Source organism: Anabrus simplex, chromosome 6, assembly GCF_040414725.1.
Source record: "Anabrus simplex isolate iqAnaSimp1 chromosome 6, ASM4041472v1, whole genome shotgun sequence".
In the NCBI taxonomy this organism is placed as follows: Eukaryota; Metazoa; Arthropoda; class Insecta; order Orthoptera; family Tettigoniidae; genus Anabrus; species Anabrus simplex.
The window spans coordinates 304499450-304523070 of record NC_090270.1 but is presented as its reverse complement, the minus strand read 5'-3'; the positions used below and the strand labels follow the sequence as shown (position 1 = coordinate 304523070).

The following is a 23621-nucleotide window of genomic DNA, read 5'->3' as shown; positions in this document are numbered from 1 at the left end:
CCTCCGGTCCGTTATTGTAAGTCCTGTGGCCCCTATTGTAATAATAGTTCCAATAACTTACAATTTGGAACACTAGTACAAAGCAGACACGTAACAGTTTGTATACAATGCTGGTAGGCTACTACTACTACTACTACTACTACTACTACTACTACTACCTGCTTAGCAGCAAAATGCTGGAATTTGTCCTGAAGAGGGAGGGTATAACGTGCCGTAAATCTACTGGCATAGTCTCTCGTAAATTGCATACCAATCGACTGAAGCTGGATTTGACTGTTTTTTCTTGTTTTTTACATCGCACCGACACAGACAGGTCTTATGGCGACGATTGGATGAGACAGAACTAGGATTAGGAAGGAAAAAATGAAATGGCGTATGGCTTTTAGTGCCGGGAGTGTCCGAGGACAAGTTCGGCTCGCCAGGTGCAGGTCTTTTGATTCGACTCCTGTGGGCGACCTGCGCGTCGTGGTGGTGGTGGTGGTGGTGGTGGTTGTGATGATGATGATGATAATGATGAAATGATGATGAAGACGACACATACACCTAGCCCCAGTGTCAGCGGAATTAACCAGTTATGGTTAAAATTCCCGAGCCTGCCGGGAATCGAACCCAGGCCCCTTGTGACCAAAGGCCAGCACGCTAACCGTTTAGCCATGGAGCCGGACAATAGGAAGGAAGTGACCGCGGTCCTAGTTAAGATACAACCCAAGCATTTACCTGGTGTGAGAATGGGAAACCGCGGAAAACCATATTTAGGGTTGCCGATAGTTGGGTTCGAACCCACTATGTTCATAATGCAATTTTACAGCTACATAACTCGAACCCCACAGCTAACTCACTCAGTACGGAATTAGATTACACAATCTTTACCATAGGAGGCAACCATGCTGTCCTTATAAAGAGAGATCGCTTCGCAAATTCATCATAGCCACGGATGCCATATGTCTTCCTTTTCCCGCATATGTCCTCTTTTTAACCAAAAAAAGCGTCCGGCCGGATTTTCTTGAGAAATGTCCTCTTTTTGAAGGTTTAAAAAATGATTTAAACTTCACGCGGTGTTTGGTTATCAACTTCACCGCCACATTTAAATAGGCAGCACTGTTGTTTGCTTCCGTTTTCTTTCTAGCTCACCGTTGTTTAGAGGTTGTGTCTGTGCATAAATTGTATATAAATTCTGTAAATTCTGTAAGTTTTATTAAGTATTATTTTGTCGTAAATTCGAACTTTTATTTTTTATTCCAAGTCATATGCAAACTCCGAGCGAATTGCTTAATTCACAGTGGGCAAAGGACAAACACAGGTTAACAATTGAGACTGTGAAAGGTGTTTGCAGTATAACTTCAAATATTTTAGTTGCATCCAGTTTCACCACTATTTGTTGGAGAACAAAAAAAACCGTTCATAGTTTATATGGATCACCTGCTGAAAGGTATAAAGGGGCAGGAAGGGATTCAGATAGGCGGAAATGTAGTAAGCAGTTTGGCCTATGCTGACGACTTGGTCTTAATGGCAGATTGTGCCGAAAGCCTGCAGTCTAATATCTTGCAACTTGAAAATAGGTGCAATGAGTACGGTATGAAAATTAGCCTTTCGAAGACTAAATTGATCTTAGTAGGTAAGAAATTCAACAGAATTGAATGTCAGATTGGTGATACAAAGCTAGAACAGGTCGATAATTTCAAGTATTTAGGTTGTGTGTTCTCCCAGGAGGGTGATATAGTAAGTGAGATTGAGTCAAGGTGTAGTAAAGGTAACGCAGTGAGCTCGCAGGTGCGATCAACAGTATTCTGTAAGAAGGAAGTCATCTCTCGGAAGAAAATATCTTTACATCGGTCTGTTTTCAGACCAACTTTGCTCTACGGGAGCGAAAGTTGGGTGGACTCAGGATAACTTATGCATAAGTTAGAAGTAACAGACATGAAAGTAGCGAGTATGATTGCTGGTACAAACAGGTGAGAACAATAGCAGGAGGGTACTCGGAATGAGGAGATAAAGGCTAATTTAGGAATGAACTCGATGGATGAAGCTGTACGCATAAACCGGCTTCGGTGGTGGGGACATCTGAGGCGAATGGAGGAGGATAGGTTACCAAGGAGAATAATGGACTCTATTATGGAGGGTAAGAGAAGTAGAGGGAGACCAAGACGACGATGGTTAGACTCAGTTTCTAACGATTTAAAGATAAGAGGTATAGAACTAACTGAGCCCACAGCACTAGCTGCAAATAGAGGATTGTGGCGACGTTAGTTAATTCACAGAGGCTTGCAGACTGAACGCTGAAAGACATGCGGTCTATAATGATAATGTATGTATGTATGTATGACAAAGGTGACAGGGCAATGGTCTGCGATGAAAGTGAAGCCGATAAAAGTGATTAAGGTGCAGTGGTTCCATCAGTAGACTCTATCCTCTCTTCTTAGGTTGGTGATATGGCATTCCTAATTCATGGCCTCGTCCTGATAACTCGTAAGATTGGTAGCTTGGTAGCTTTGTTAATTAAATGCCCTAATGGAAGTCTACTACGGTGTTTCTTTCTTACGGTTGATTTCAGAAAGATAGTTTGGACTTAATTTTGAAAGTCTGTTGTAGCCCATTTTACTCATCTCACAACACTCTTATGTTGTGTGTTGAGTATTCAGCCCGAAGGCTGGTTTGATCCTCAACAGCTCCGCCAATGACTATCATTAATGGCCTAGGCGTCACTGAAGGGGTATACTAGGGAAACGAGGGGCAGGGTAGTTTTCCGTTGCTTTCCTCACCGAGCCAGAAGTTGCTATTACACATCAGCATGCCAAGCCCACTGAAATGCACGCAACAACCAACCCTATGAACGACATTTTCACTTCAATCATAACAGAGACTGTGTGCATATGGAATGGTATTACTGGCATCGCTCATACCTCAGTCACTTTCATATCGTCAAAGCCAAGGATGAGACTGAGACAGGTCAATGAAAGTAACAAATTTGTTATAGTCCACAGCAGAAGACATAGCGCACTGTAAATACGTCTCGCCAGCAAAGGTTTTCACTATTACTAATGTAATAATGAAGGTCGTCCTTTGAGACAATGTTTGAAAAACACATTAATTATTTATGTATTACATTCAGATCGTTGAATCGGTAAACACTGCGGAACAGAGACGATTAAGTTGGTTGTGTCTTGATGGCGGACACCTCATTAATAGTCTCGATTGCAGACACAAAATATTCGGGAAGGGTGCCAGTTCGTTTCGGGTTTTTTTCTTTCCACCCTTCTTCCACCCATCTTACCAGTCCAGTTCTGCTCTAATTGTCCTATAGAAGTTAGGATATATTATATGAGAAATAATTATAAGCCTAAATTAATACGTAAATAATTAGTAGTAGAAACGACAAACTTCTTAAAATGTGCACGTAGTTATTCTGACAAAACAAAAAAAAAAAACCGAATAAAGAAAAAAAACCAAAGCTAATTATGGGACTAGGTCTTCATTGTTTTAAAGGTCGAGTACAGCTAATCGTGTGGGTTCATGGCGTCCGTGAGTCCTCCGACCCCTGCCGTTAACGTCATGTGCGGAGCCACACAGCAGGCCAACCTCAAAAATAAATGATGTGCTGTAAAAAACCGGGCGGGGGGTGGGGGTGGGGGGGGGGGGGCGGCACGCAGTCCCGGTTGGGTGCTAACAATGAACCTTTACCTTTACGGACTTGCACTAATAATAAAAGTACACTATAGATGCTTTATTTCACATAGGCTTATACGTAGGAAATAGTGTCTGCAATCGAGGCACATTCAGACTATTAATGGGGTGTCCGCAATAAAGATGCAACTAAAAGGGGAAATCCTTGGAACGAGCTGGCATTCGTCGCCAATATTCTGTGTCTGCAATCGAGACTGTTCGCAATCACAAGGACACCATTAAGGCGCGGTAGGTTTATTGGGATATAAGACATAATTCACTTGCGGGTTTCTTCATCACCTATAGTGTTTCTTGTTACGTGCCGTATCACGTTCTATAACACATTCTGTGTGTTTGAATCGCAAATGCTTCATCGTCCGCTGATTTAAAATGAAAAAGAAATTGAAAACCTATTTCAATATTATTCCATGTCAATTGTATTCACCTGGTGTGTAGGAAGTCGTCTTCAGGGGGCGATCGTCGAGGCTTGGTGTACGGAGAAGGCTCCTTGTACTTCACTGTAGCCATTGTAGCGCGTCTCGTAATACAAACACACACACTCTCTGCAGAAAGGCTCCGCTAAAGAGAATGAGGGCTCTGCTGTTGCGGTGACCTTCTCTTATACTCCAACTTAGATATGCGTCAGCAGAAGTCAGTACATGCCATGCCCTCTTGTGCTGTACCAATGAGTGACACTGTGTACGGCTGACCCCGTATCATGCGGGAAATTTAAAACCAACGCATTATTTCTTGTTATGTTCAGACTAGACGCGCTCTCGCAGATCGGTTTTAACTTCTGAGAATTGAACTGCAAGGCTTCTTTGTGTTTATTCTTGTATTTTATTTAGTTATTTAGGGAACCAACAAACCTACCAGAAAATGGTTGCTGGGTAGTTAGGATTTAACTCTACTTTATTATCACTTGTAATGTTAAGCACTGGATATACTTAAGAATGTTAAACTATATAGTAATATTCCTTGTAAGATTTTCTTTCCATGGAATTGCTTGTTGTACTTTTGTTTTGTTGTTGTTGTTGTTGGGTAATTATATTTTAACTTTACTTTATTATCACACTGCTGTAAGTGACCATTACCACCGGGATATTTCCCAATTGCGATGTATTTGTTAATGTGTTTGAGTCATCAGTCCATAGACTGGTTTGAGGCAGCTCTCCATGCCACCCTATCTTGTGCTAACCTTTTCATTTCTACGTAACTATTGCATCCTACATCTGCTCTAATCTGCTTGTCATATTCATACCTTGGTCTACCCCTACCGTTTTTACCACCTACACTTCCTTCCAAAACCAACTGAACAAGTCCTGGGTGTCTCAAGATGTGTCCTATCATTCTATCTCTTCTTCTCGTCAAATTTAGCCAAATCGATCTCCTCTCACCAATTCGATTCAGTATCTCTTCATTCGTGATTCGATCTATCCATCTCACCTTCTTCTGTAACACCACATTTCAAAAGCTTTTATTCTCTTTCTTTCTGAGCTAGTTATCGTCCATGTTTCACTTCCATACGCTCCACACGAAAGTCTTCAGAAACATCTTTCTAATTCCGATATCAATGTTTGAAGTGAGCAAATTTCTTTTCTTAAGAAAGCTCTTCCTTGCTTGTGCTAGTCTGCATTTTATGTCCTCCTTACTTCTGCCATCGTTAGTTATTTTACTACCCAAGTAACAATATTCATCTACTTCCTTTAAGACTTCATTTCCTAATCTAATATTCCTACATCACCTGCCTTCGTTCGACTGCACTCCATTACTTTTGTTTTGGACTTATTTATTTTCATCTTGTACTCCTTACCCAAGACTTCATCCATACCATTCAGCAACTTCTCGAGATCTTCTGCAGTCTCAGATAAAATAACAATATCATCGATAATCTCAAGGTTTTGATTTCCTCTCCTTGGACTGTGATTCCCTTTCCAAATTTCTCTTTGATTTCGTTTACTGCCTGTTCTATGCAAACATTGAAAAGGAGAGGGGACAAACTGCAGCCTTGCCTCACTCCTTTCTGGATTGCTGCTTCTTTTTCAAAGCCCTGTATTTGTTAATAATAATAAAAAATAATTCTTATCTGGGATGTGGGTTGACGTCCATCCAGCATTTATTGGACATATCCTGTTTCTTGTCAACTGTCTGGATATCCAGCACGAAGTTAATTTAATTTTCAATTACCCGGCTTTAAATGGGGATATTCATGTTCACTGTGCCAGCCCCGTGGTGTAGGGGTAGCGTCCCTGCCTCTTATCCGGAGGCCCCGGGTTCGATTCCCGGCCAGGCCAGGGATTTTTACCTGGATCTGAGGGATGGTTCGAGGTCCACTCAGCCTACGTGATTACAATCGAGGAGCTATCTGACGGTGAGATAGCGGCCCCGGTCTCGGAAGCCAAGAATAATGGCCGAGATGATTCGTCGTGCAGCGGTCGCTTGGTAGGCCAAGGCCCTTCAATGGCTGTAGTGCCATGGGGTTTGATTTTGTACGTTCACTGTACAATTTGAAGTTAAAAAGTTGAAAATATTAAAAACAATAAATATGATTAACATTTGGCACTGTATGGGAATGAAGCACGGATAATAATTGCTGCAGACGGAAAGAGAATAAAGGCCCACGAAATGCAGTTGTAGAAGAATGTTTAAGGTGAGATGAGTCTATTGAATCACAAGCAAAGATGTATTGAACCGAGCAGGCGTGAAGAGAGTGATTTGGCGATACTTAATCCGGTAGGCAACCTCCTATAGAACTCGGTCATAGAAGAAATGCAGTGCCTTTACCTAGTACGTGCTTTGCTTGGTGTATTTAAAGGGGCATCTTATGACGATACACATGTACTTGGTTGCTGGTGTAGTGCAGTATACAAGCTCGTACGACGTATGCTTGAAATCCATTCGCTGTGGTAAAGCACTTGAAAAAAAAAACACGTAGAACTTATCTTTTTGCAATTGTGCTTTTGTCGCACCGACACAGATAGGTCTTATGGCGACCATGGGATAGGAAAGGGCTAGGAGTGGGAAGGAAGCGGCCGTGGCCTTAATTAAGGTACCCGAGTTTGTGGGATATAGCGGGGGGGGGGTGTATATACGTTATACATTAAAACTGGAAAAGAAAGCTACTAAATGGAATGTCGAAGGGAGGTAAAGATTCTCAGCCTAACAACTTAACTGTGTTGATAATATTTATTTGAGATTTTGATTCAATACTATACAATAAAACTTTCACGAGAGGAACAATATTACACATGTACTACAATTAAATAGACGTACGGCGTGATTATATAATTAAAAATCATTTAGAATTTGACTAAACACTAAAAAAACTAACAGACACTAAAGAGACTGCCAGACTAACGAATGCGCGCGTACCCTTCCTCACAGCACATAAAAGTCTCCACTGGCGCTATACAAATCGGTTAACCGCGTGAACGACTTTGTTGCATATTTCCGCTAATAATTTCGTTATTAATTAATTAAAGCAAATAATTAGCTGATGAAACAACAGGGCTTGTACAAATTGTACAAATGGAATACAAATGCAAAGTTTTCTCCACAAAGTATGGGGGGAGGGGGGCAGTAGCCCCTAATCGCCGCTACTGCTGCCGACAGTGGGGTTTGACCCCACTATCTCCCGCATGCAAGCTCACAGCTGCGCGCCCCTAACCGTACGGCCAGCTCGCCCGGTACAGTGGTGATGGTCGTGTTGCACAGGAATTATTCGTAATATGAAAATCTTTTACTAGTGAACAGCAGTGGCGGCTCGTGATTTTAAAACATTTCTACTACAACAACCATGACACTAATAATAATCATAAGAAGAAGACTCGCCGTAATTACGAAAACTGAAGTCTATTCTCCTTTCTTTCCTGCTGGCGAACTTCCGTTTTCCGAGGGAATTTCCCACAAAAAAAGTTACAAACATCAAAAGCTTTCCTATTGAATTGCCTCGTGTATTCCCGACCGCCGCCTCCTTTCGCTTTTTGTGTTAGGTTTAAGTCCGGGACTGGCCTGCCTAACTGTTTCATTTATATTTTATATTCTAAACATTTAGAAGAGAATAATGCTTTTTTTTTTGCTAGGGGCTTTACGTCGCGCCGACACAGGTAGGTCTTATGGCGACGTGGGATAGGAAAGGTCTAGGGTGGGGAGGAAGCGGCCGTGGCCTTAATTAAGGTACAGCCCCAGCATTTGCCTGGTGTGAAAATGAGAAACCACGGAAAACCATCTTCAGGGCTGCCGATAGTGGGATTCGAACCTACTATCTCCCGGATGCAAGCTCACAGCCGCGCGCCTCTACGCGCACGGTCAACTCGCCCGGTAATAAAGCTTTTTAAACAAATTGTCAACCAAATTCATCTTAGTGATGTCCGGCTCCATGGCTAAATGGTTAGTGTGCTGGCCTTTGGTCACAGGGTTCCCGGGTTCAATTCCCGGCAGGGTCGCGAATTTTAACCATAATTGGTTAATTCCGCTGGCTCGGGGGCTGGATGTATGTATCGTCTTCGTCATCATTTCATCCTCATCACGACGCACAGGTCGCCTACGGGCGTCAAATCGAAAGACCTGCATCTGGCGAGCCGAACTTGTCCTCTGACACTCCCGGCACTAAAAGCCATACGCCATTTCATTTCATCTTAGTGATCTAATACTAGCGCTCGCGTCGGAGGGAAAACACAACACTTGAGAATAAAATATGCAGTAATACAGCACGCGAACAACGGAACACACAACCAGAGACAGATTTCAAAACTCACATCAAATGTGGTTTCGCCAACTACATTGAAAACTATAGACCGTTCCCTCCCGTATACGGCTCCAATTCATATATTAAGGAGTGAAAACGTATACATCTAATTTTATTAACTACAAATGCTGAAAACAACAGTTAAATGCCACATTTCAATCGAAAAGAAATGTTTCGTAATGAAATAAAAAGTTAGTATCTCGAATTTGGCAAATCATTGATTAATCGTAATGTATTCTAGAGTGATTAAGGGTATAGAAAAGCATGAAAGAAAAATCTCAAGAACAAGTTTTGGACCAGTTTTTACACGAGGAGTTTGGTTGAGCCGCCTCTGTGGTGTAGTGGTTAGCGTGATTAGCTGCCACCCCCAGAGGTCCGGGTTCTATTCCCGGCTCTGCCACGAAATTTGAAAAGTGGTACTAGGACTGGAACGGGGTCCACTCAGCCTCGGGAGGTCAACTGAGTAGAGGTGGGTTCGATTCCCACCTCAGCCATCCTGGAAGTGGTTTTCCGTGGTTTCCCACTTCTCCTCCAGGCAAATGCCGGGATGGTACCTAACTGAAGGCCACGGCCGCTTCCTTCCCTCTTCCTTGCCTGTCCCATCCAATCTTCCCATCCCTCCACTAGGCCCCTGTTCAGCATAGCAGGTGAGGCCGCCTGGGCGAGGTACTGGTCATTCTCCCCAGTTGTATCGCCGACCAAGAGTCTGAAGCTCCAGGACACTGCCCTTGAGGCGGTAGAGGTGGGATCCCTCGCTGAGTCCGAGGGAAAAACCGACCCTGGAGGATAAACAGATTACGAACGAACGAACGAACGAACGAACGAACGAACGAACGAACGAGTTTGGTTGATAAGAAAATCGCATACCCTGTACCAATACTCAGAGAAAATCTCAAACACGTTTAGGAAAAGACGTTTGAAATTTTACGGACATCTTCTCAGAATGAGTAATCAGAGATTGACCAAAATAATTCTGAACGTTGCCCTATCAATGAAAGTAAAAACAACTGCCTGCTCGAAGTTGGAAAAGATTTTCAGGAAATAGGCATCACAGATGTCACTGTATTAGACAGATCTAAGCTCAGCAAATTAGACGACAATCACCGCCTTACACACCGTCCAAGCACTACCACCAACAAAACCTCGTCAGAAGATCACAATAAAATCCGCAACGAGAAGATAAAGAGATTTTGAGAGAAGGAAAAGTTAATGACATCAGCTAACTCAGTTCAATAACGTTCCTTACTCGAGCATAACGAAGAAATAATAATAATAATAATAATAATAATAATAATAATAATAATAATAATAATAATAATAATAATAATAATAATAATAATAATAATAATAATAATCCTTTCATGTATTAGTCCTATTGAAGAACTGTTATGGCCTATACAAAATATTTGCATTTTCACGCCATCTCTTCCTGGGGCGTCCCAGAGATCTTCCCACAGGGACAGTAGTTTACGACTGCTTTGGGGATCCTGCTTCTGTCCAACCTGTTTAGGTGTTCTAGCCAATTTCTCTGGTATTCATAGACATGTTCAAATATATGTCTGTTTTTACGGTCATTCAGCACTTCTGTATTTCTTTTGTGTTCCCACTTAGTGACACCTGCTGTTCGCCCGCATGTATTTCATTTCAGCTGTAGTTGTTCTTCTCTCATCGCATTTCCTCAGGGTCCACGCTTCACTTCCACAACAAAGTACAGGTCTTGCCAAGGTTTTGTAGATTCTTGTACGGGTGTGTTTTTGAACTAATGATGATCTAAAAACTTTATTGATGATTCCCAAACATCCGTTGAATTTGGAGATTTTCTCAGGTATGTCCAGTTCTTCATAGAAAGACAGTTTGTAGCTGAGGTACACTGACTGACAGAGCAAATGCAACACCAAGAAGGAGTGGTTCGAAAGCGATGAGTTGGGGAAAAAACAGAGACGGCACGGAAGAATAATTGATGTTTATTTCAAACCGATATGCAGGTTACACAATGCGCACGGCATCGACTCAGTAGGATGTAGGACCACCGCGAGCGGCGATGCACGCAGAAACACGTCGAGGTACAGAGTCAATAAGAGTGCGGATGGTGTCCTGAGGAATGGTTCACCATTCTCTGTCAACCATTTGCCACAGTTGGTCGTCCGTACGAGGCTGGGGCAGAGTTTGCAAACGGCGTCCAATGAGATCCCACACGTGTTCGATTGGTGAGAGATCCGGAGAGTACGCTGGCCACGGAAGCATCTGTACACCTCGTAGAGCCTGTTGGGAGATGCGAGCAGTGTGTGGGCGGGCATTATCCTGCTGAAACAGAGCATTGGGTAGCCCCTGAAGGTACGGGAGTGCCACCGGCCGCAGCACATGCTGCACGTAGCGGTGGGCATTTAACGTGCCTTGAATACGCACTAGAGGTGACGTGGAATCATACGCAATAGCGCCCCAAACCATGATGCCGCGTTGTCTAGCGGTAGGGCGCTCCACAGTTACTGCCGGATTTGACCTTTCTCCACGCCGACGCCACACTCGTCTGCGGTGACTATCACTGACAGAACAGAAGCGTGACTCATCGGAGAACACGACGTTCCGCCATTCCCTCATCCAAGTCGCTCTAGCCCGGCACCATGCCAGGCGTGCACGTCTATGCTGTGGAGTCAATGGTAGTCTTCTGAGCGGACGCCGGGAGTGCAGGCCTCCTTCAACCAATCGACGGGAAATTGTTCTGGTCGATATTGGAACAGCCAGGGTGTCTTGCACATGCTGAAGAATGGCGGCTGACGTAGCGTGCGGGGCTGCCACCGCTTGGCGGCGGATGCGCCGATCCTCGCGTGCTGACGTCACTCGGGCTGCGCCTGGACCCCTCGCACGTGCCACATGTCCCTGCGCCAACCATCTTCGCCACAGGCGCTGCACCGTGGACACATCCCTATGGGTATCGGCTGCGATTTGACGAAGCGACCAACCTGCCCTTCTCAGCCCGATCACCATACCCCTCGTAAAGTCGTCTGTCTGCTGGAAATGCCTCCGTTGACGGCGGCCTGTCATTCTTAGCTATACACGTGTCCTGTGGCACACGACAACACGTTCTACAATGACTGTCGGCTGAGAAATCACGGTACGAAGTGGGCCATTCGCCAACGCCGTGTCCCATTTATCGTTCGCTACGTGCGCAGCACAGCGGCGCATTTCACATCATGAGCATACCTCAGTGACGTGAGTCTACCCTGCAATTGGCATAAAGTTCTGACCACTCCTTCTTGGTGTTGCATTTGCTCTGTCAGTCAGTGCATTTAAAATCATTTACTCTTTCTAAAATGTTGTTATTTAAGCAGATCTTGCTTCTTACTGGTTCCTTGCCACAGAAAGCCATTATCTTAGTTTTCTCAAGAGATATATCCATTGAGTACTTTTCTGAGACTAGGGTGGCAACCAGCACTAAGTCATCAGCAAATAATATTGTATCCAGCTGTAGATTTCTGGAGCCATGTCTTGTTTCTCTAAACTCTCGTATGAGAACATTCATATAGGTTATAAACAGGAGAGGGGAAAGACCGCAACCCTGTCTTACTCCTGTATTTATTGTTTTCCACTCTGATAATTTATCATTGACCTTTACGGAAATCAGGCTATGTTTGTAAAGGTTACTTATGTTCTGTATCATCTGTTGTGGGTCTGTAAGGGGCACTGATGTGCATTCCATAACCTCTCCTACCCAAATCTCATTCCCACCTGCCCAAGGTGCAGTAACCTGCTTTTACAGATGAGGTTCTGGGGACCGAGTCATGGCGGTATAACCATACCACCTCAGTACTGAGGAAATGCAGTACCATGCAGCTGGTTCAGAAGCTGAAAGGTGACAGACCCACCACTGAACTTACCTCCTTCTTGCTAGCAACTAGTTGGGGGGACATTTCCTTGCTTCCAAGTCTATCAAAGATTCAATTGCAGAATGGAAACATCGCTTAATAATAATAATAATAATAATAATAATAATAATAATAATAATAATAATAATAATAATAATAATAATAATAATAATAATATGGCCTCAGGTGGCGTGTGCAAGCATTTCTAATTTGACGCCGTCTGGCTGCTCACTCGTTTTACTCTAGGCCAACTAGATGGCAGAAAAAATCGAATCTCTCTTGGGCATCTACAGTATCGCTGAGTTTTTAATACATTTTGTCAAGTAAACACCGAATGGTCCGCCTCTGTCGTGTAATGGTTAGTGTGATTAGCTGCAACCCCCGGAGGCCCGGGTTCGATTCCCGGCTCTGCCACGAAATTTGAAAAGTGGTACGAGGGCTGGAACGGGGTCCACTCAGCCTCGGGAGGCCAAGTGAATAGGGGTGGGTTCGATTCCCACCTCAGCCACCTGGAAGTGGTTTTCCGTGATTTCCCACTTCTCCTCCAGGCAAATGCTGGGATGGTACCTAACTTAAGGCTTCCTTCCCTCTTCCTTGTCTATCCCTTCCAATCTTCCCATCCCTTGCCAAGGCCCCTGTTCAGCATAGCAGGGAGGCCGCCTGGGCGAGGTACTGGTCATCCTACCCAGTTGTATCCCCGACCCAGCGTCTGAAGCTCCAGGACACTGCCCTTGAGGCGGTAGAGGTGGGATCCCTCGCTGAGTCCGAGGGAAAAACCAACCCTGGAGGGTAAGCAAATTAAGAAAGAAAGAAACACCGAATGTGTTACCAGAGATCTTGTACATGCCGACATCGTACGACATAGAGTGTCGAACGGACTTTTTACCGCCCTTCAAAATTCCGACTACCTCTGCCGGGTTTGAACCCGCTATCTTGGGATCTGAAAGCGACCTCTACCACTGACCTACAGAGGGAGCTGGGTGTATGATGATGTGCGATGAGACGGGTGATTCAATTAACAAAGTAGAACGCCATCAATGTAGAACAAATGCATGCCATATCTATATCAATTAAAATAAATTAGAATTCGAATGTTCGGCTCCATGGCTAAATGGTTAGCGTGCTGGCCTTTCGTCACAGGGGTGCCGGGTTCGATTCCCGGCAGGTTCTTGAATTTTAACCATCATTGGTTACTTTCGCTGGCACGGAGGCTGGGTGTATGTGTCGTCTTCATCATCATTTCATCCTCATCATGACGCGCAGGTCGCCTACGGGTGTCAAATCAAAAGACCTGCACCTGGCGACCAGAACTTGTCTTCGGACACTCCCGGCACTAAAAGCCATATGCCATTTCATTTTTTTCAGAATTCGAATAAATATTTTTATAACCCAAAATTATGTTTTTATTCATTTTTGTTATTTGCTATAAGCACAATATGGCCGGCCGCCCCGGGGGTAAAGTGTTATCTTTACTTCGCATTGCTTGTTGAGGTGAGATGTGTTCATAATGATTGCCAGGCATCCACTTGCCAACCCCCAGTTGTATATTTACTTTTGTTACCGAATATAATGATACACGCGCCATCGTCCAGACGTTCAGCAGCTACATACTACCACCCCAATTGTCTGGGATATCATGCGAAAATTGCCATTCCTAGAAATCAACACATAGAGATTTCGTTACTGACCATCGCAAAAGTAAATAAATAAAATTTAAAAAAATGTGAACCAATGGCTGACACGAAACAGAGCTCGCGCACTTCTTTCGAGAGACTCTTTGCTAAACACCCCTGACGTGTTAGACCAATGGCTTTTTGTCACTAGGAAGAACGTGGATAGACCTATGAATAAAAGCTTGTTCTTATTATATCACAATCTCCGCACAAAGCCATAGCAGTATTTCTGTTACTACTGATCTGCATTTAGGGCAGTCGCCCAGGTGGCAGATTCCTTACCTGTTGTTTTCCTAGCCTTTTCTTAAATGATTGAAAGGAAATTGGAAATTTATTGAACATCTCCCTTGGTAAGTTATTCCAATCCCTAACTCCCCTTCCTATAAACGAATATTTGCCCCAATTTGTCCTCTTGAATTCCAACTTTATCTTCATATTGTGATCTTTCCTACTTTTAAAGACACCACTCAAACTTATTCGTCTACTGATGTCATTCCACGCCATCTCTCCACTGACAGCTCGGAACATACCACTTAGTCGAGCAGCTCGTCTCCTTTCTCCCAAGTCTTCCCAGTCCAAACTTTCCAACATTTTTGTAACGCTACTCTTTCGTCGGAAATCACCCAGAATAAATCGAGCAAATTTCTGTAGAACGAATACAAACAAAAATAGTGTGACAGCTGGTGTTTGTTATGTTCCTTCACTACGCTGTGCTAGTGTAGCTACTTAGGGAACAGCTGACCGTATTTTAGGTAAATGGTATTTCAATTCGAAATTTCACGTTTAAATAAATGTTTGAAAACATTGTATTATTTATTATTGTGGAGTTTTAGGATTGTGCACTCTGTTTACTGATCCGTGACTATGTTTATTTACGATATGTGTTTGTTACAACATAAGATAGAATGCTCCTTGTTTCGAAACGAATCGGTGAAAAATGCGTAGGAAATACTTTACAATTAGTAATGACTTAATGATATTACTTCAAAAATGTATTTGTCCGTATCTTCCATCAGTATCTCAAATGTTTATGTGTCTAGTTGAATTAAGTAATATTTGAGTAATTCACCAAGAAACTGACTACCTGCATATCAAAGGCAGTTGCAATGATTAAAAGAGTCCGCCTTTGTAGCGGGACGGTTAATACTATTAGCTGCAGTGGCGGCTGGTTGTATCTGAAGCTGGGTGTTGCACTAACATTTTCAGTGTCACATTTTTATAGCTTACAGAAATAAGAGGAAACTCTATTATCGTTAATTAATGAACTACATTCCTACTAAAACTGAAATATATCTGGCAATTACAATCCAGGAAATAAGAGGCTAATTATACACTCTAACTACAGTTACTCTTAATAATAATAGTATTGGCTTTACGTCCCACTAACGACTCTTTACGGTTTTCGGAGACGCCGAGGTGCCGGAGTTCTGTTACATGCTAGTAAATCTACTGACACAAGGCTGACGTATTTGAGCACTTTCAAATACCACCGGACTGAGTCAGGATCGAACCTGCCACATTGGGGTCAGAAGGCCAGCGCCTCAACCATCTGAGCCACTCAGCCTGGCGCAGTTACTTTTGCCTTACTTGAATTCAAAATTTGCCGTCCTGTTTTTCATTGAAGCAGTATGTTGGTAATATTGTGGGTGGTCTGGTATGGCGTGGAAAATAAATTACCCAGCAAGTTGGCCGTGCGGTTAAGGTCGCCTAGCTCTAAGCTTGCATTCGGGGTATAGTAGGTTCGAACACCACCGTCGGAAGCCCTGAAGATGGTTTCCCGCGGTTTCCCATTTTCACACCAGGCAAATGCTGTGGCTGTGGCTTAATTAAATCCACGGTCGCTTCCTTTCAAACTCCTAGCCCTTTCCTATCCCATCGTCGCCTTATCTGCGTCGGTGCAACGTAAATTAAATTTGTAAATTTAAAAAATGGAAATGAATTACCTTTGTGAGAGGGAAATAAGAATGAATTAATCTCCACAGAGTGGCGGAATCTAACGGGGACATTTGGAACTGTTTCTCGGTAGGGGGCCCTGAGACCGATACTGGCGAGCATGTTACCTGATGCTATGCAGGCTGAGGCTCGTACATTGCGCCGCGCAGTCCGCTAGGGAGTTGCCATAGGAAAGCAAACCCCCTGAGTTTGATTCGAAGCCAGCAGCGTTTGTTGGTCCGTTACTAAGCATTCGAACAGAGAACGACCGAATATGGTTGATTTTAACATGTTTTCGAATGCATATTCGGTTTATTAAACTAAAACATTAGAAGAAAAGACTATAAATGAAGTGCAAAATTATTGGGAGTTGTGCAACCGTGCAACAGTACCACGCACCGCCCCTGATTAGCTGCCGTCCTTGGGGGCCAGAAATTCTCTTACAGGCAAATAACCACCGCACGTGAATATGCCTACAAATTGCTAGGTCCTGTGGTGCACGGTAGATGCAGAGTGGGTATCGCCAATAAGTGACCACGGCTGGTCCGTAGTCAAACAGCTCTGCACTGTGAGCGGCCAACCGAGCAGAGGAGGGGTGGCCACGGCTCTACCGTGGCTCTACGCCTCTGCATTCGGGAGACGGAACGGCCTGATAAGAAAGATGTTAACTGCTTTAGTGTAGGCTACATCCTGCACAATGCTTCATAATGAACGTATTAAACCTCTACCAGCCGCCAAATAATTGTTATAAATACGTCATACACATGTAACTGCGTGATAAGTACTTCATTCTTGTGTTAACATGATGAACTTAATCATGAACATCACCGGCACATCTCCACAGGAGTCATTAAGTGAACACCTATGAAATTTTTCGGGAATATCTTGCGGTCATACAAGCTTGCATTTCTTTCCTTCTTTTATTCGGAAACAGAACCGGCATCGTATGTAGTCAAAATTAAATTTTTGGAACCAAGCCCTAAACACGTTCTTTTTCTTCTTAATCTGTTTACCTTCCAGGGTTGGCTTTTCCCTCGGACTCAGCGAGGGTTCCCCACTCTACCGCCTCAAGGGCAGTGTCCTGGAGCGCGAGACACTGCGTCGGGATACAACTGAGGAGGAGGACCAGTGCATCGCCCAAGCGGCCTCACCTGCTGTGCTGAACAGGGACTTTGTGGGGGATGGGAAGACTGGAAGGGATAGACAAGGAAGAGGACAGGAAGCGGCCGTGGCATTAAGTTTGGAACCATCCCGACACTTGCCTGGAGAAGTGAAAAACCACGCAAAACCATTTCGAGGATGGCTGAGGTGGGAATCGAACCCACCTCTACTCAGTTGACCTCCCGAGGCTGAGTAACCCCGTTCCAGCCCTCGTACTACATTTCAAATTTCGTGGCAGAGCCGGGAATCGAATCCGGGCATCCGGGGGTGGCTGTTAATCACACTAACCACTACACCACAGAGGCGGACCCTAAGCATGTTCACGACTTAAAAACAGATATTGCCTTGGAATAGCCTTCGATTACTAATTGGAGGACAGAGGTGGATCCTTTAGTGGTAAAAATGCACGTGTTTCATGTACGGTCCCGCGGTGTAAGGGGCAATGCGTCCGCCTGTCACCCGGCGGCAACGGGTTCGATTCCCGGCCAGGTTAGGGTTTTTTAATTGTACGTCATTAATATCCCTGGCCTGGTTCATAACATATGGTGCAAAGTAGGGGCAAAAGATCTTCTTAGGTCGACGCCCCGAATAAATAGCAAGTTTTTTTTTAACCTGTTTCATTCGACTCTTTATCGTAACCCGAATTTCAACACAGGACTACTGCTACTAAAAATGTTCTCATACCTCGCCCGAAGGGGAGGCGGGCCTCTTAGACGGTGGCGCCGTATCTCATGCCGGGAGATCTGTTACGGTAAAGGAGATGCTCGGAGAAGGTGGGGAGTTGGCAGCCGTGGTCTATGCCAGGAACTGTCCCGGCATTCGCCTTAGTACAGGAGAATGGAAAACCGCGGAAAACCATTCTCAGGACAGTCGACGGTTGTGGCCAGCCATGACGTCCAGCCCTGTTCCGTCTCCCGAATGCAGAGGCGTAGAGCCACGGTAGAGCCGTGGCCACCCCTCCTCTGCTCGGTTGGCCGATCAGAGTGCAGAGCTGTTTGACTTCGGACCAGTCGTGGTCACTTATTGGCGAGACCCACTCTGCATCTACCGTGCAACACAGGACCTAGCAATTTGTAGGCATATCCATGTGCGGTGGTTATTTGAAACTTATGCCTGTAAGAGAATATCGTAAACGATGTCGAGATGTAAAAGATCTCTGGTGACACTTCTGTAATTTATTTCTTCTTTCTTAATCTCTTTACCGTACAGGGTTGATTTTTCCTCGGACTCAGCGAGGGATCCGATCTCTACCGCCTCAAGGGCAGCGTCCTAGAGCGTGAGACTTTGGGTCGGGGAATACAACGGGGATGGAGGACTAGTACCTCGCCCAGGAGGCCTCACCTGCTATGATGAACAGGAGCCTTGGGAGGGGATGGGAAGATCAGAAGGGAGAGGGAAGGAAGTGGCCGTGGCCTTCATCCCCCTATTTGCCTGGAGGAGAGAAGTGGAAAACCGCTGAAAAGCACTTCGAGGATGGCTGAGGTGAGAATCAGACCTCCCTCTACTCAGTTGACCTCCCGAGGTCGAGTGAAATCCTTTCCAATCCTTGTACCACTTTTCAAATTTCATAGCAGAGCCGGGAATCGAACTTGGACCTCCGGGGGGTGGCAGCTAACCATTACACCACAGAGGCGGACACATTTAGAATTTACCCGACAAAATTAATTAAAACTCAGCCATAGACGCCCTAGAGAGATTCTGTTAACTCTGCCATCTAGTAGGCGTAAAAACGGAACGTCGAAATTGACGAGCAAGCAACCAGATGGCGTCAAATTAAATTGCTTGCACCTGGAAGCTGACGCCATAGATTATTATAATAATTATTATTATTATTATTATTATTATTATTATTATTATTATTATTATTATTAACCGGGCGAGTTGGCCGTGCGGTTACAGGCGCGCGGCGGTGAGTTTGCACCCGGGAGACAGTGGGTTCGAATCCCACTGTCGGCAGCCCTGAAGATGGTTTTCCGTGATTTCCTATTTTCACACCCGGCAAATGATGGGACTGTACCTTAATTAAGGCCACGGCCGCTTCCTTCCAACTCCTAGACCTTTCGTATCCCATCGTCGCCATAAGACCTATCTGTGTCGGTGCGACGGAAAGCCACTAGCTGAAAAATTATTATTATTATTATTATTATTATTATTATTATTATTATTATTATTATTATTATTATTATTATTATTATTATTATTATGTCCGATTTTGGCCACTGTGGACCACGAAGTAACAACCACGGTATCCTGGATCATCTTTTCCCTCCCCTGGCTTTGATATTCTGCCTAAACATCTTAATTCGTTACTTATCACCTTCCTTCTGAAAAAAATCACTTTTGAAGATTTCTTTTCTCCTTCTTCTTGGAAGCCTCTTAAGTCTGAAACTAATTGTCGAAAGTGGTTCCTGTTTTGGATGTCTTTATGTCTAATGCCCATTCTCTCCATTTCAGCATGTATCTCCCTAAACTACCTGGGAACAATATTTTTCCCTTCGAAATGTGTTACGAGTTTCCGAGTCAGACTTTATTGACTTATACGTAGAAGATGTCCATAAAATTGTATTCGTCTCTTCTTCATCTACTCATAATTCTCTCAGTCTCTTTGTTAGGTCTTGATCTTCGTTGTCCACCACCATATACTGTATATGTCCAAGCATCTTCCTTTCTTTACGATTACGATTAAAAATGCTATAAAACCGAGCTCGATAGCTGCAGTCCTTAAGTGCGGCCAGTATCCAGTAATCGGGCGATAGTAGGTTCGAGCCCCACTGTCGGCAACGCTGAAGATGGTCTGAAGATGGTTTTCCGTGGTTTCTCATTTTTACACCAGAGAAATGCCGGGGCTGTACCTTAATGAAGACCACGGCCGCTTCCTTCCGATTCCTAGGCCTTTGCCCATCGTCGCCATAAGACATATCTGTGTCTGTGTGACGTAAAGCAAAATAGCAAAAAAAAAAAAAAGTGCCATTTATTCGCGGCGTCGACCTATACAGATCTTTTGCCCCTACTTGCACCATGTGTAATTGGAATGGAGGAAGTGTAGAGTGATGAATGTAAGGAAAGGAACATTAAGGACGACACAAACACCCAGCCAGGGATATTAATCATTTACAATATTAAAAACCCCTGACCCAGCCGGGAATCGAACCCGGATCCGCCAGGTGACGGGCGGGGCCGGACATCTTCCTTTCTTTCTTCTCCAGTTGTTCGAGCAATCCTCTGGTTGTTAAATCCAAGGTCTCAGCAGCGTATAGTCCTTCTTGTTTGATCACGATCTTATAGTACCTTAGTTTTGATCTCAGCGGCCGGTTCCGTGGCTAAATGGCTAGCATGCTGACCTTTGGTCATAGGGTCCCGGGTTCGATTCCCGGCAGGGTCGGGAATTTTAACCATCATTGGTTAATTCTGCTGGCACGGGGGCTGGGTGTGTGTGTGTGTCGTCTTCATCGTCATTTCATCCTCATCACGACACGCAGATCGCCTACGGGCAACAAATCAGAAGACCTGCACCTGGTGAGCCGAAGATTTCCTCGGACACCCCCGGCACTAAAAAGCCATACGCTACTTCATTTTTGACCTCAGACTTAGTGATTTCTTGTTGTACACATCTTTCGTCAACTGGTACGCTAACTCCATCTCTCTGATTCTTGCCTTGATTGCCTCTTGTTCTAAGCCATTAAACTGGATCATATCACCAATATGTTTGAAGTTCTTGACTTTTTGTACCTTCCCTCCTGTTGTGTTAATGATTTTTCGAGCTAATTTGATGTTTGTCATACATTTCTTTCCAAAAGAGATCTGCAAGCCCGTCTTCATAGCAGTTTCACAAAGAATACTGATTCTTCTACTTGTTGACTCGACACTGTTCGCAAAGATACCCAGATCATCTTCAAAGGCGAGGTAATCGAAGTTCACACCTTTATTCCGTGCCCCAACCCTGAATTGTCTTTCTCTGGCGGTGGTGATTATTGTTTTAAGAGGAAGTACAACTAGGCAACCATCCTCTATGTAACACTATTCAGAGAGAAAAATGGAAGGGGCCCGACACTTCGAAAAATGAAGGTATCGGCCAAAGGAAGATAAGGGCCACGAAGGGCGTGAAAATGAAAGACTCCCTAGGCCTCCGTACGTAATACCGTCGGGGTCGGAAAAGAACAAGAGTTGACCAAGAGAGGTCGGATAAGGTAGATGAAAGTGAGGAGCCTGGCACAAGTAAGTGGAAGCAATGCCAGGACTCAGCTAAGGGCCCCATGGTCGGCAAACCACGCCCCACAGTTCAGAGCCCCTGGGGTGTTCTTTCTCTCTCTCTAAGGCTCTTAGTTGTCCTTCCCATTCTCTAATGACCTTTTTGCAACACACAGTTGAAGAGCATTGGTGATAACCCATCCCCTTGTCTAATTCCTGTCTTTATTATTATTATTATTATTATTATTATTATTATTATTATTATTATTATTAATATTATTATTACTGAATCAGAAAATGCTGTCGCCGGGCGAGTTGGCCGTGCGGTTAAGGGCGCGCAGCTCATCCGGGAGATAGTGGGTTCGAGACCCATTGCTGGCAAACCTGAAGATGGTTTTCCGTGGTTTCCCATTTTCACATCAGGCAAATGCTGGGGCTGTACCTTAGTTAAGGCCACGGCCTATTCCTTACCACTCCTAGCCCTTTCCTATCCCATCGTCGCCATAAGACCTATCGGTGTCGGTGCGACGTAAAGCAAGTTATAAAAAATGGCGTCTACATTACTGTAAGTTTCGAATGAACAGTTATATCCTAGGGCATGCATTCACTCTTATGGCGTATAGGACAGTAATGCCACAGTGACAACCTTTGACATTCACTGCAGTCTGAAGAGGTTTTAAACTGGATAAAGCCAGTTCAGTGATAAGGTTTCGGATAAGACGGGTCATGCGGATATGTTATATTGTAAAGAGTAATAAATAAGTTAAAAGACTGTGGGCAATTGCAAAAAGACTTCGACAATATTGTGAGACGGACAACAGGCAATAGTATGATGATAAACGGGGTTAAAAGTCAGGTTGTGAGGTTTACTAATAGGTCAAGTACTCTTAGTTTTAATTACTGCGTTGCTGGGTGTGAACGTGTCTTATGGGAATCACTGTACAGGAAGTACCTAGGTGTTAATACAAGGAAAGATCTTCATTGGGGTAATCGCATAAACGGGACTGTAAATAAAGGGTACAGATCTCTCCGCACATGGTTATGAGGGTATTTAGGGTTTGCAGTAAAGATGTAAAGGAGAGGCCATGTAAGTCTCTGGTAAGACTCCAACTAGAGTATGGTTCCAGCGTATGGGACCCTCACCAGGATTACTTGATTCGAGAACTGAAAAAATCCAAAGAAAAGCAGCTCGATTTGTTCTGGGTGATTTCCGACAAAAGAGTAGCGTTACGAAAACTTTGCAAAATTTGGGCTGGGAAAACTTGGGAGAAAGGAGATGAGCTGTTCTACTAAGCGTTATGTTATGAGCTGTCTGTGGAGAGATGGCGTGGAATTACTTTCATAGGAGAGAAAGTCTGAGTGGTGTTTTTAAAAGTAAGAAAGATCGCAATATGAAGATAAAGTTGGAATTCAAGAGGACAAATTGGGGCAAATATTAATTTATAGGAAGAGGAGTTAGGGATTGGAATAATTTTCCAAGGGAGATGTTCAATGAAATTCCAAGTACTTTGTAATTATGTAAGAAAAGAGTAGGTAAGTAACAGATAGGGAATCTGCCACCTGGACGACTGCTCTAAATGCAGATCAGTAGTGTTTGATGATGAGATGATGACGATGACGATCAGATATGCCTGGTAGTTACAGACACAAATGCAGCTGGAAATACAGTACAGTACATGTTAGGCGACATAAAATCAAAGCCATTCTCATAGTAGCATCGTATTTCATTTCATCTTCTGCTGCCGTCTCTTCACAGAAAGTTAGCGACCATCATGGAGTAATCTATACCAGAGGTTCTCAAACTGTTATGAGATTGTAAACCCCCCCCCCCCCCAACTCATGGCTAAATGTTCGAAGTACTCCCACGAAAAAATCCCTAAATGATAGGTTTAAAAATATGAGTACCTGGCTAATTACCAAGGCATTTTAATTGATTATAAATAGAGACCTGCGTTTGTCGGTTTTTTTGGTAGAAATCGGGGTTATTTTTGAAGAATTTCGCGTTGTTTTTAATCAGTTTATTATCATATTTTGGTTTTTCTTTGTAATTTGTTTTACGTCGCACCGACACAGATAGGTTTTATGGCGACGATGTGATAGGAAAGGCCTAGGAGTGGGAATGAAGCGGCCGTGGTCTTAATTAAGGTTCAGCCCCAGCATTTGCCTGGTGTGAAAATGGGAAACCACAGAAAACCATCTTCAGTGCTGCCGACAGTGGGGTTCAAACACACTATCTCCCGGATGCAAGCTCACAGCTGCGCGTCCCTAACCGCACGGGCAACTCGCCCGGTATTTTGGTATTTTAAAGACATAATACTAGGCGCAAAAGAACACAGACAGAAAATAAAACTGTTACTGACCAGCTTCTTAAGCAGAATGACGCATGCACATGAGTCG

The 23621-nt window shown here is 44.0% G+C and overlaps 1 protein-coding gene across 1 annotated transcript in view; it reads right to left on the bottom strand.

Annotated features, from left to right (window-relative positions):
- Positions 1 to 4262, bottom strand: part of LOC136876505 (uncharacterized oxidoreductase YrbE) — a 67549-nt gene extending 63287 nt beyond the window's left edge. Inside the window, exon 1 of the mRNA XM_067150517.2 lies at positions 4106 to 4262. Coding sequence (XP_067006618.2) covers positions 4106 to 4188 — 83 coding nt within the window. The 5' untranslated portion in view covers positions 4189 to 4262. The remainder of the gene's footprint in view (positions 1 to 4105) is intronic.
- Between the last annotated feature and the right edge of the window lie 19359 nt (positions 4263 to 23621).